Genomic DNA, 14,147 nt, shown 5'->3' with positions numbered 1-14,147 from the left:
CTTTCAAAGTCCTAAACCGGCGGTATAAGTTGGCGTTCCAAGAGACTGTGGGTATAACTTCTTTTGTCGGCTTCTGACCTTTGGTAACAAATTCCGGGCAAGGCCCTAGGACTGGGTCTCTCCTTTGTGCAGTCCTCAAGTCCTGGCGTGTAACCTCATTAAGGACGGCATCTGATTTCAAAGTGTCAGAGTTCCAATGCAGGCTATCCACAAAGGGCTGTTGCTTGGTCATCTGGCAAACCGCTGCAACTGATTCGCACGAGATAGAGAGTCGTTCAAATTCTTCCTTTGTGGGTAAACTAGACAGTATATCAGTGTCGGTGTTAGATTTCCCTGGTCTATACTTTATGGTAAAGTCAAACGCAGACAGGGCGGCTAGCCATCTATGTCCCGTAGCATCGAGCTTGGCACTTGTCAGCACGTATGTCAGCGGGTTGTTATCTGTAAGCACTGTGAACTGATGATAAAGATAGTCACGGAACTTCTCTGTAACTGCCCATTTTAACGCTAGGAATTCCGGGTAATTCCTCTCCGAGCGAGATAGTCCTCTACTGGCATAGGCAATCACCTTCATACCATCTTCGCCTTTCTGGTACAGAACAGCCCCAAGCCCCTGCTGGCTGGCATCCGTGTGAAGTTCAAATGGCTTCTGGTAATCTGGATAGGCTAGGACGGGTGGTGTTGTGAGTGCTTTCTTTAACTCCAGGAAAGCAACTTCCTGTTTCTCACCCCAGGTCCAACTCTTCCCAGCTTCTTTCTTAGTTGCTTTGGGTGCGGGTATGAGATCGGTAAGCGGCCGAGCCTTCTTTGAAAAGTCTTTGATGAATTTCCTATAGTATCCTGCAAAACCAAGGAAGCGGCGAACATCCTCTGGGCTTGAAGGCGTTTTCCAGGAGGTGATCTTTGAAATCTTCTCTGGATCTGTCTCAATTCCTCTCTCACTGACTATCAAGCCTAGATACTTGACTTTCTGCCCTTAATTCCTTTCATTATTATAATCAACCGAGGGCATGACGTCATAACAACACACAAAACATTAACGTCATAAAAATTGCGCGATCTGTCGAGTAGGAATTCATGATAAACAACTGTTTGTATTAACGCTTTCATTTCACAGTCCGTTCTATTCTTTTCATTTTTGTTCAATTGACCATCTAAGATGTGATGATTCGAATACAATGGAAAATGGATATACAAAAAAATCGTTTCAGTGAATAAATGATCGATGATAAACTTAATGGTATAATCTTTGTCAGCGAAATAATTACAGTGCTATACGAACAGTACGGTACGTTACAAAATTCAAATAAATTAGCTATGAAAAGGAAAAGAAAGTGCATCACTGCAGTCACCGCATTAGTTAGATATTTATGTAACCTATGTGGCTCTTTTCTGGTATGGAATGTTTCATATTACATCAATAATTACTTCCGTCATTGCTTTGGATTTGAAATATGCTGTATTCACATACATCATATAATCTCCAGAGACAGCAGCACAAGTATTATTATCTTTCTTGGGTATTTACGTAAAATGTTACTATGGTAATATCATTTTACTATTTATGGAGTTATTCGTGCTTTTAAACGTCAGGTACGGCTTTGCTCAAGCTTCAATCATGATTAGAGTTACATTTGCTTCGTATCTTTCAGGTATACGGTATTGCTTTATGATGACAACAGCTGTGGTACATTCCCGTGTTATTCGTTCTGAACGATCAACATCGAGCATACCTTATGGTCTCAACTCTCCATGTGGACCTAGCATTAGTGGAGCTCCCCTCCCCTCCATTCGAATCAATCAATTAAAGAGGGATGACATCATACCTCATGTTGAGGAAGCGCAAAGGATTACGGATCAGCTCCGTGAACATTATGTAAGATGTCAGAATGATTTTCATCTATATATATTTTTTTCTGTTTAGATTTTTATCTATGGTATCAGTACTCATATTATTAGCACTTTATTCGTTTTATTTCTTAATGTGTAGTAACTCATCAGGATATTCTGTCAGTAATTTAAGCACACGTGTTTGATTTACGCAAACATCCAACCAACTAATATCTAACTTTGTTCGGACTTCTTTATCAAAATAAGAATGGTTCTTCAAGATGGCAAGAAGTTGTGGGTATATCTCTAAAACCTTTTCGACTTACAGGATGGGATTCCACCGCCCGATGTATATTCTGAGGAAGTTGTAGGACTGCCTGGACCACAAGATATATCTACCTACAGAAATGTAAGTGTTGTATCACCGAAAGAAAAATAAGGAATAAAGTATGGCATCTTGACTTTATTTGTCCGTTACCAATATTTTGTTATGATATATCACGCAATTATGCAACAATCATTCTACTTCAATGTTTTTATATTTTCAATTGAATAACTATAAGCATATTTCACCGTTTATATATTATTTTGATAAATGAATATGCAGATTTACACAACATGTCATCAGCATCACAATACGACTGTTACAGTTGCAGTATATATGAATTAAATATCTGACCATGTGTGTTACAGGTAATTGTTGATTACACCGTCGTTTCTCACCTTCTCGTCTTCGTTGACATAGTGTGTAATGACGACGGACCTGTCCTCTGGCAGAGACTCCGCTCCAGAATACTCCATATTCTCTGTGGTATGTACAGGACAATGGTTAATGTAAAGCATATCTCAGAGGATATCACACTTCCGTGCGTCGTGGAGGCATCTTGTGGTAGTCCACGCTCGAGCTTTGCACGTAACAGGAGGAACTTTGTCATATTTAGTGCCGTACGTGACGTGTTAAGTCGTCTGTATGAGACATACAGTGCCTTACCAGGACAATAGTTTCAGAGGAGACGCATCAAACAACTGCATTAACCTTCCAACATATACTTTGTTAGCTTTAGACATCGGACATGCGGTTTTTACCAGTTCAATACGTCGAAAGGAAACTTCATTTCTGGACATTTGTGACAACTGATTACCAGTGACTCTAGCTGGTATATATAATCGAAATAAGGAAAATGATTTGTCACGTGTACTCAATCTTCCGTTGCAGTTATCCGCCGCGTGCAGGCATAAGTGTTGTTACTAGTCATGTTAGATAAGGAAAGCAATCGTCGTTTATTGGCATTCATAGGTTTACATGTTTATTTTAATTATATTTACATATATACAAGCGAATTTACATTTAACGTTGACGTCTGAATGCTATGGGTTATATTGATCAAAAATTTATTTTTGTAGCATAATAAAGCATTTTACACTTTTCAGTGAGTCAAAGAGTTATCACTAACTTGTCCCAGTCTTGCATAGCACATGTGCCTGACCTTGTTATAGAAAAAATATGTAATTGTAGATAGATGGAATAATAACGAAGGCATATGTATTGTAATTGTTGGGTTAATGCGATTGAAAAATCAACGAAATTACGAGGGCAAAATACAAAATAGGAAAAATCGAATGACTAGATATCACAGAAAGATAGCGGTTTCTGTTTCAACAACGATTCAAGGAAATTCACGTTTTGAAGGGAAAAAACAACAAAAACACGAAAATACCATCATGTCAATATAATCATGATCCAAAATTACACGCAGGCATAAAAATGTACAAGAATGTATGAAAAAGGAGAATATGAATAGATATTTCAGAAAAGTAAATGTCTTGTGCTTTATCGACTGCACCCGCCATATAAATCTTGGTCAATCCATGTGCAATTTGTAAGTGATGTCAAGAAAATCAATGAGCACCAAACACGTCCAGTTACATATCTGTTAATATATCAATGTCTTTTTTTATAAGTGAAGCAAGACGAATCAGTGTACATCCACAGTTTTTCTAATTCGAAATAATTTTGTTCCAAGGAATTTTCTCTTGATTTTAATATGATTTGAAAAAAATATGATTCCTTTCACTATTTGACGATAGGTTTTGCAATACTAACATCTAATTAATTCTGATGTGGTGTCAGTATTGACTTTAACATTAGTAATTTTGGAAAAATCACTGCTCTTCGTTTAAGCTAATGCTTAATCTCACTACATTATCATAACTAATCTTTTCTACCACTTCCATCTATGTCATTGCGATATATCCATGACATAATAGCCACTTTTACAAGACATGTTCTATTTGTCTACCGGAAGGACGTACAGTCTCAAAATTTTAATATTCACACAACCCACATAAACAATAGTTCAGAATAGTAAAAGAGGTATCCTGACAGAATGAAAAGAAGAAATTTTGTTAGTTGTAACGAAAAAAGATGGAAAACTCACAATGCATGATAAAAACGACAAGTTAAAATACACCGGCATTATAATATAGTCCGACGAATTGGATTTTAAACGAAACTCGTGTCAGGAATGCTCCCTCGCCGCATCGATGGCTTGTTGAAGAGACGTCATGATAACATAGGTCAAGAGGTATCAATTATAGGATAGATTTGAAAATAAACTATATTTCGAATTTTAGATGGACAACTTACAACAATCGATTACTTTCATGAAGTTATAGGCCCATACGTGCACGTGTCTACAAACCTCGCCTACGAAATCTCAAATATGAAACAAGGGAAGAATGACTACGTAAGATATCCCTTAAAGATACATTAATTCTTCATGTGAAGATAATAACCATTCAACATCAAATTCAATTGAAATATTTACACGCAGACTCCTTAAAAAGTACAAAGATAGTAGGATTAGGTGTTCCGCAAGAGTTAAACTTATTGTGCTTCATCTTCCTCGAACATCCTGTAGTATCAAAGTTGGTGCTTCATCGACTATACCCGCAATGTAAATTAAGTGAGCCAATGTCACGTTCTCAAATCGGAACAAGGTATACAAAAGCGCAACCAACAAGCAAATTGACCCATGGTCATATCGCTATTGTTTCATTGTTTTTATGAACATAACAACATGAATCGGTCTACGCCAACCGTTTTTGTAATCTTGTATGCTCCTTTTCCAAGAAACGTTGTCTCTACAATTCAACGTTATTCGAAAATCAGTTAATCTCTTTCACTACTTGACGGCAGGTTTTCGGATACTAACAGATAAGTAAATTTTTGCGACAATATTGACTAATTTCGGGAAAACACTTTTCTTTATTTCATCTTATCTTAATATGACTGTACATACTGTACTTCATCATACCTTGTCTTTCCTTTCCTTTCAATCTGTGTAATAGTCGTATGTCTATGACAATAAACCAACTTTTACTCGATATATATATATATTTATATAGGGACAATTCGTGATAGCACACTCCTGAATAATTTGTCAGATTACATACCCAGGGAATACTGGTAAGATAACATACTCAGGAATAACTTGTGCGATTAAATACTCTGAGATGATTTGTGAGACTACATACTTAGATATAGGTTGTGAGACTTCATACCCGGTGATAATTTGTGAGATTAAATTCTCAGTGATGATTGGTGAAATTTATTGTATTACTGGTTAGCAATATCTTCATAGTCCGGTGTCAATATTTCTATCGTGTGATGCTTTCAACATTCCTTTCATTGTGAATTCTTTTCATTTATAGCAGTAATCGTCATTTCAGGACTTATTCCCACTTCACGATTTCCGAAATAAACGTCAACAGCTGATGAGAACACTTACAAAACATGGTCCTAAAAATGATGTGCCGAATGCATTATTAGCCAGTATCCCATTTTGAGAATGGAAGTGGTAGGGATAGAGGAAGGGAAAGGGGATGGTTGGGTTAGGGGGTTGTGTGATAGGAATTGGGAAAGTGGGGTAGGGTTCGGGTGTGTTGGTACCGGGTAAATTTGAGGGAAGGAGTTGGGAATGGAAATTGTTGGATTAAGGCTTGAGGTGCTAGGATGGTAATAGTGATGTAGGGATTGAGATTGTTTGGTACGGGGATATTTGGGTAAGGGATCGGCAATAGGGATGGTTGGGTTAGGGGATTGTGCGATGGGAATAGGGATGGTGGGGTAAGGTTTGAAGTGTTGAAGTTGGGGAGCTGCTACAGTCAAAGAACCCCAATACCATCTCAATATTTACTTGTGTCATATTTGAATTAAGCAGTCATTTTTTCACAAGTGACATTTGACCTTTAGTTAACCATAAGATCTTTACAAACACATACATTATGTGAAAAGTTTTAAATGTTTATTTATGGTGGTTAGCAATTATTCATTGTCACCGTAAAGACATTCAATTACTCATTTATCACAAATGTCCAGAAAGGACGAATTGAATTGGTAAAAACCGCACCCCTGATGTCTAATGCTAACAAATAATATGTTGTTGCCTTTGAATAGGTTAATGCGGGTGCGTTTGTTCTAGAGCTGTTGACCTGGTAAGGCGTCGTATGTCTCATGCAGACGACCTAATATTTCCAGGACGGCACAGATTATAATGAAGTTTTTCCTGTCACGTGTAAAGCGCGAGCGTTGACTACCACAAGATGCCTCCACGACGCACGGAAGTGTGATATCCTCTGAGATATGCTTTACATTAACCATTGTCCTGTACATACCACAGAGAATATGGAGTATTCCTGAGCGGAGTCTCTGGCAGAGGGCACGACGGTGTGGAATGACAACTTCGTATGCATATCCGTTGTCATTACACATTATGTCAACGAAGACGAGAAGGCGAGAAACAGCGGCGTAGTCAACAGTTACCTGTAACACACGTGGTCAGCTATTTAATCAAAAGCTACACTTATAAAATTTGCATATTCAAATATATGAAAATCTGCTTTGAGATCATAGTCTAGATTAAGTGATAATTAGGAAAGAAAACGTGAATGTTGAAGGATAGGATAAAAAAACATAACTGTGTTTTAGATTTCTCATCGTTTTTGAGAGGAATGTTCAATATGTGGTTTAGGTCAAGATAGTGCCAAACTCATCTCATTTAAAATATCTACAGACTCATGATAAAATTTATCTTTCGATAAAGGACAACTCATCAACTGATGATGATTCCACTATGGGATCTTAATGGTTTTTTCACAATATTTTATCAATATTACATACATATGGTACTTATGGAACGAATTTCGTGTTGTTTCCACATGTCCGATGCAATGAATGCGATTGTAAGATTATTCTTGTTACATATCTTGGACTTTAAAAAACATTTTATTTGACTGGTGCAAAACTTCATTGTCGATATGCTCTTTCAATGTCCCTTACTTGTGAGGTCAAAGTGAATATGATATCCGTCTAGAAGTCATAATGAAAACATGGGATCCTTTAGCCAGTTTCCTTAATTCTTTGTCGCCACTGTATCTTAATATTGGTATCAAAAGGTATCTACTTGTATGCCTTTCGTATAATCACTTATAGCAGGGTAGTTATATGATACATATGAAACAAAGCATTTGTATACATCAAAGAAACACAAAAAAGTGCCTTTACAAAACATTATCATATAGCATTTGACGTATACTTTTAATTCCTTAATAATGGAGTAAATAAAAAAAAACTAATGCGAACCAATAAAATGCAACACGCCATACTTTATTCCTTATTTTGCGATCAGTGATACAACACTTACATTTCTGTTCGTAGATATATCTTGTGGCCCAGGCAGTCCTACAACTACCTCAGAATATACATCGGGCAGTGGCATCATATTCTGCATGTCGAAAAGTTCAATGTGTTAAGGGATGTTAGAGACCCGCTTGGAACTTCTCATTATATTAAAGAACAATTATCATTTTCCTGGAGAAGTATATACATATAAACGTAGATTTCGATTGTTGGGATTAAACGTATTATTAGAGACGTGGTTTAAATTATTGACAAAACATTTTGAAAGCACGTTAAAAAATAGACTATTGAAATATGAGTACAGATACCACGAATAAAAAGAAATAATAATACGAAAAATACTGACATCTCCCGTAGAATATGACAATTCCTTTAAACTATATTATAACGATAAAACGGAATGCATATAATCAACGAAAAATATGCAGCAATTAATTTTTCATCCAGAAAATAACACTCAACAATTTTTAAATGTATGCAGTAGAACCTAAATACAGTCAATGACAACTTACATATTGTTCACGGAGCTGGTCCGTAATCCTTTGCGCTTCCTCAACATGAGGTATAATGTCATCCCTCATTAATGGATTGAATCGAATGGAGGGAGGAGGGGGGGGGGGTTGGGGGCTCCAATAATGCTAGATCCACATGGAAAGTTGAGACCATAAGGTATGCTCGATGTTGATCGTTCAGAACGAATAACACGGGAATGTACCACAGCTGTTGTCATCACAAAACAATACCATATACCTGAAAGATACGAAGCAAATGTAACTCTTATCATGATTGAAGCTTGAGCAAAGCCGTACCTGACGTTTAAAAGCACGAATAACTCCATAAATAGTAAAATGATATTACCATTGTGCTGCTGTCTCTAGAGATTATGTGATGTATGCGAATACAGCATATTTCCAATCCAAAACAATGATGCAAGTAATTATTGATTTAATATGAAACATCTTGTGGTAGTCAACGCTCAAGCTTAACACGTGACAGGAGAAACTTCATCATAATCTGTGCCGTCCTGGAAATATCAGGTCGTCTGCATGGTACCGGGTATGAAGTCTCACAACTTTATATCTAAGTATGTAGTCTCACAAATCATCTCAGAGTATTTAATCGCACAAGTTATTCCTGAGTATGTTATCTTACCAGTATTCCCTGGGTATGTAATCTGACAAATTATTCAGGAGTGTGCTATCACGAATTGTCCCTATATAAATATATATATATATATATCGAGTAAAAGTTGGTTTATTGTCATAGACATACGAATATTACATAGATTGAAAGGAAAGGAAAAACAAGGTATGATGAAATAAAGTATGTACAGTCATATTAAGATAAGATGAAATAAAGAACAGTGTTTTGCCAAAATTAGTCAATATTGTCGCATAAATTTACTTATCTGTTAGTATCCGAAAACCTGCCGTTAAGTAGTGAAAGAGATTAAATGATTTTCGGATAACGTTGAATTGTAGAGACAACGTTCCTTGGAAAAGGAGCATACAAGATTACAAAAACGGTTGGCGTAGACCGATTCATGTTGTAATGTTCATAAAAACAATGAAACGATAGCGATATGACCATGGACGTGTTTGATACTGGTCAATTTGCTTGTTGGTTGCGCTGTTGTACACCTTGTTCCGATTTGAGAACGTGACATTACTTACAATGGCTCACTTAATTTACTTTGCGGGTATAGTCGATGAAGCACCAACTTTGATACTCCAGGATGTTCGAGGAAGATGAAGCACAATAAGTTTAACTCTTGCGGAACACCTAATCCTACTATCTTTGTACTTTTTAAGGAGTCTGCGTGTAAATATTTCAATTGAATTTGATGTTGAATGGTTATTATCTTCACATGAAGAATTAATGTATCTTTAAGGGATATCTTACGTAGTCATTCTTCCCTTGTTTCATATTTGAGATTTCGTAGGCGAGGTTTGTAGACACGTGCACGTATGGGCCTATAACTTCATGAAAGTAATCGATTGTTGTAAGTTGTCCATCTAAAATTCGAAATATAGTTTATTTTCAAATCTATCCTATAATTGATACCTCTTGACCTATGTTATCATGACGTCTCTTCAACAAGCCATCGATGCGGCGAGGGAGCATTCCTGACACGAGTTTCGTTTAAAATCCAATTCGTCGGACTATATTATAATGCCGGTGTATTTTAACTTGTCGTGTTTATCATGCAGTGTGGGTTTTCCATCTTTTTTCGTTACAACTAACAAAATTTCTTCTTTTCATTCTGTCAGGATACCTCTTTTACTATTCTGAACTATTGTTTATGTGGGTTGTGTGAATATTAAAATTTTGAGACTGTACGTCCTTCCGGTAGACAAATAGAACATGTCTTGTAAAAGTGGCTATTATGTCATGGATATATCGCAATGACATAGATGGAAGTGGTAGAAAAGATTAGTTATGATAATGTAGTGAGATTAAGCATTAGCTTAAACGAAGAGCAGTGATTTTTCCAAAATTACTAATGTTAAAGTCAATACTGACACCACATCAGAATTAATTAGATGTTAGTATTGCAAAACCTATCGTCAAATAGTGAAAGGAATCATATTTTTTTCAAATCATATTAAAATCAAGAGAAAATTCCTTGGAACAAAATTATTTCGAATTAGAAAAACTGTGGATGTACACTGATTCGTCTTGCTTCACTTATAAAAAAAGACATTGATATATTAACAGATATGTAACTGGACGTGTTTGGTGCTCATTGATTTTCTTGTTGGTTCCTTTGTTATATACCTCGTTCTCATTTGAGATCGCGACATCACTTACAAATTGCACATGGATTGACCAAGATTTATAGGGCGGGTGCAGTCGATAAAGCACAAGACATTTACTTTTCTGAAATATCTATTCATATTCTCCTTTTTCATACATTCTTGTACATTTTTATGTCTCCGTGTAATTTTGGATCATGATTATATTGACATGATGGTATTTTCGTGTTTTTGTTGTTTTTTCCCTTCAAAACGTGAATTTGCTTGAATCGTTGTTGAAACAGAAACCGCTATCTTTCTGTGATATCTAGTCATTCGATTTTTCCTATTTTGTATTTTGCCCTCGTAATTTCGTTGATTTTTCAATCGCATTAACCCAACAATTACAATACATATGCCTTCGTTATTATTCCATCTATCTACAATTACATATTTTTTCTATAACAAGGTCAGGCACATGTGCTGTGCAAGACTGGGACAAGTTAGTGATAACTCTTTGACTCACTGAAAAGTGTAAAATGCTTTATTATGCTACAAAAATAAATTTTTGATCAATATAACCCATAGCATTCAGACGTCAACGTTAAATGTAAATTCGCTTGTATATATGTAAATATAATTAAAATAAACATGTAAACCTATGAATGCCAATAAACGACGATTGCTTTCCTTATCTAACATGACTAGTAACAACACTTATGCCTGCACGCGGCGGATAACTGCAACGGAAGATTGAGTACACGTGACAAATCATTTTCCTTATTTCGATTATATATACCAGCTAGAGTCACTGGTAATCAGTTGTCACAAATGTCCAGAAATGAAGTTTCCTTTCGACGTATTGAACTGGTAAAAACCGCATGTCCGATGTCTAAAGCTAACAAAGTATATGTTGGAAGGTTAATGCAGTTGTTTGATGCGTCTCCTCTGAAACTATTGTCCTGGTAAGGCACTGTATGTCTCATACAGACGACTTAACACGTCACGTACGGCACTAAATATGACAAAGTTCCTCCTGTTACGTGCAAAGCTCGAGCGTGGACTACCACAAGATGCCTCCACGACGCACGGAAGTGTGATATCCTCTGAGATATGCTTTACATTAACCATTGTCCTGTACATACCACAGAGAATATGGAGTATTCTGGAGCGGAGTCTCTGCCAGAGGACAGGTCCGTCGTCATTACACACTATGTCAACGAAGACGAGAAGGTGAGAAACGACGGTGTAATCAACAGTTACCTGTAACACACATGGTCAGATATTTAATTCATATATACTGCAACTGTAACAGTCGTATTGTGATGCTGATGACATGTTGTGTAAATCTGCATATTCATTTATCAAAATAATATATAAACGGTGAAATATGCTTATAGTTATTCAATTGAAAATATAAAAACATTGAAGTAGAATGATTGTTGCATAATTGCGTGATATATCATAACAAAATATTGGTAACGGACAAATAAAGTCAAGATGCCATACTTTATTCCTTATTTTTCTTTCGGTGATACAACACTTACATTTCTGTAGGTAGATATATCTTGTGGTCCAGGCAGTCCTACAACTTCCTCAGAATATACATCGGGCGGTGGAATCCCATCCTGTAAGTCGAAAAGGTTTTAGAGATATACCCACAACTTCTTGCCATCTTGAAGAACCATTCTTATTTTGATAAAGAAGTCCGAACAAAGTTAGATATTAGTTGGTGGGATGTTTTCGTAAATCAAACACGTGTGTTTAAATTACTGACAGAATATCCTGATGAGTTACTACACATTAAGAAATAAAACGAATAAAGTGCTAATAATATGAGTACTGATACCATAGATAAAAATCTAAACAGAAAAAATATATATATAGATGAAAATCATTCTGACATCTTACATAATGTTCACGGAGCTGATCCGTAATCCTTTGCGCTTCCTCAACATGAGGTATGATGTCATCCCTCTTTAATTGATTGATTCGAATGGAGGGGAGGGGAGCTCCACTAATGCTAGGTCCACATGGAGAGTTGAGACCATAAGGTATGCTCGATGTTGATCGTTCAGAACGAATAACACGGGAATGTACCACAGCTGTTGTCATCATAAAGCAATACCATATAGCTGAAAGATACGAAACAAATGTGACTCTTGTCATTTCTGAAACCTGAGTACAGTCGTACCTGACGGATACAAAAATCCAATGATAATCTTCAAAAAAGTGTCAAATAATCAGTTTCCATAGAAACGTTATAACAAAATGGAAAAAATTAGTGTGAAGCACTGGATAGGTCTTTCTCATATTTCATATACAAGTTCATCTTGGTACTTACTTGTGTCCTTTTGATTTTCTGACCAGAAAAAAAAGCTGTCTATTGGGCATCTTTTATCCGAAATACAAAATGGCCGCCACGTACGTAACTATCTTGGATTTGACTATAAAAGTTTTGTATCGCTGTTTCTTAAGATGTACAACGTGAAATTTTCTCTATTTGTATATGGTTGTTATCCTTGTTTCCTTGTTTTGCCTGATCGAGACTGATCTGGAAAACGGCTGACCGGTGGCCATCTTGGATTTTGCAGTTCAAGAATTTTATTTGAATTTCTTAAGAGCATTTCAAACTTTATATAGTTCAGCGCAAAACCAGAGAAAAGAAGAAGATAGAGGGGAAAATCCGACTTTAAAACACTCCTTACAAACATGATGTGTCTTAATATTTGTTTACATGGTTGACGTGATGATGTGATATTGTCTATATGTTATACTTATCGTCCACGGTCGACATGATTAGTTGGTATTCAATAAGCATATTTAATGTTAGGTCCTTAACGTCAAGTCCTAGACGCAGGAAACAGCAATGTGAAGCAGTTTATTTCATTATTTGTCTGTGTAGTATCTACTATGTTAAATTTGTGTTGAAAGGTAATATTCTCTTGGGTGGTTTTTTTTCAATATTTTTTTTATATTATCCTACAAATGAGACGTGATTCTGAAAGTTATATTCCTTTTAAACACTATTTCATCCCCCGTTAACACATTTTTATATATCAAATATTATCTTCTTATGACACGTTATTGTAACAGCGAAACGTTATATTATAAAATCATCTTTTTCTGTGTAAATATTTCTCTCAATACGTTATCCTATAAGGATGACGTTGTCACCGAAATGCAATACAATTCAAACCCTACCTTGCAATGTATTGCTCCATGTGTATCGTCTCGTAATATTTGCTATTTTGTAGTTTATTTCCATGACTCTGTTGTAAGTCGATATTGTTAATGAAAGCTAGGCTGATGCTGCTGATATTTATACCTTCAGATTTGTAGGATTTTAGGATTTCCATAGAGTCATTTTGGTGAAAATATTTCATTGGATGTCAGTGGGGACATTAATACATATGTTGAGATTGGTAATACCTTGTAACAATAGTTTTTTTCCCATGACAGATAATGACAAATCACGGTTTACCGTCGTTCGGTATTCCCGTGTACAGTATTTAGTAGGCCAACAAATGGACCCATTCTGGTATTCTACTAAACCCTTGCATAATGACTAGGGTTAAGCAGGATCGAACAGTTCCTTTGATATTGTTCACTACTTAAGATTTATGGACTAAACCGGAAACCATTATTTCCAGCTAAAATACAATAAATTCATGAAAGTTTAAAGTAATGGTACTATCCCAGATTTTTATCTATAAACCACCAAAATATCATAAAATCATAAATAGAATTAGAATTTGTCATGTAAAAACTTTATATATTATGAGTATCTCATTCTGAAAGTGAAATTATCTGCATTAGATTTAAGAGTAAATAAAATTACCATTTGGTGACACATTTCTGGCACGTAACTATGTGAGGAA

General features: G+C 35.9%; 2 protein-coding genes and 1 pseudogene across 2 annotated transcripts; 1 reads left to right on the top strand and 2 right to left on the bottom strand.

Moving 5' to 3' along the window:
• Positions 1-1,672: 1,672 nt before the first annotated feature.
• LOC132552405 (uncharacterized) lies at positions 1,673-2,832 on the top strand. The gene is made up of 3 exons (XM_060216573.1): positions 1,673-1,876; positions 2,159-2,239; positions 2,524-2,832. Exons 1-3 carry the CDS (start codon positions 1,673-1,675, stop codon positions 2,830-2,832), a joined length of 594 nt encoding a protein of 197 aa, XP_060072556.1.
• A 3,478-nt stretch (positions 2,833-6,310) lies between these two features.
• Positions 6,311-8,261, bottom strand: LOC132552404 (uncharacterized; annotated as a pseudogene).
• Positions 8,262-11,220: 2,959 nt separating this feature from the next.
• LOC132552403 (uncharacterized) lies at positions 11,221-12,381 on the bottom strand. Its single transcript, XM_060216572.1, has 3 exons — positions 12,178-12,381; positions 11,814-11,894; positions 11,221-11,529 (listed from the first exon to the last, which is right to left on the bottom strand). Exons 1-3 carry the CDS (start codon positions 12,379-12,381, stop codon positions 11,221-11,223), a joined length of 594 nt encoding a protein of 197 aa, XP_060072555.1.
• Between the last annotated feature and the right edge of the window lie 1,766 nt (positions 12,382-14,147).

The sequence above is a fragment of the Ylistrum balloti genome, unplaced genomic scaffold (genome assembly GCF_031769215.1).
Source record: "Ylistrum balloti isolate Yb309-2 unplaced genomic scaffold, AGI_CSIRO_Ybal_v1 Utg370246, whole genome shotgun sequence".
In the NCBI taxonomy this organism is placed as follows: domain Eukaryota; kingdom Metazoa; phylum Mollusca; class Bivalvia; order Pectinida; family Pectinidae; genus Ylistrum; species Ylistrum balloti.
The sequence above is the reverse complement of the archived record's forward strand: the minus strand, read 5'-3'. Positions and strand labels throughout refer to the sequence as shown.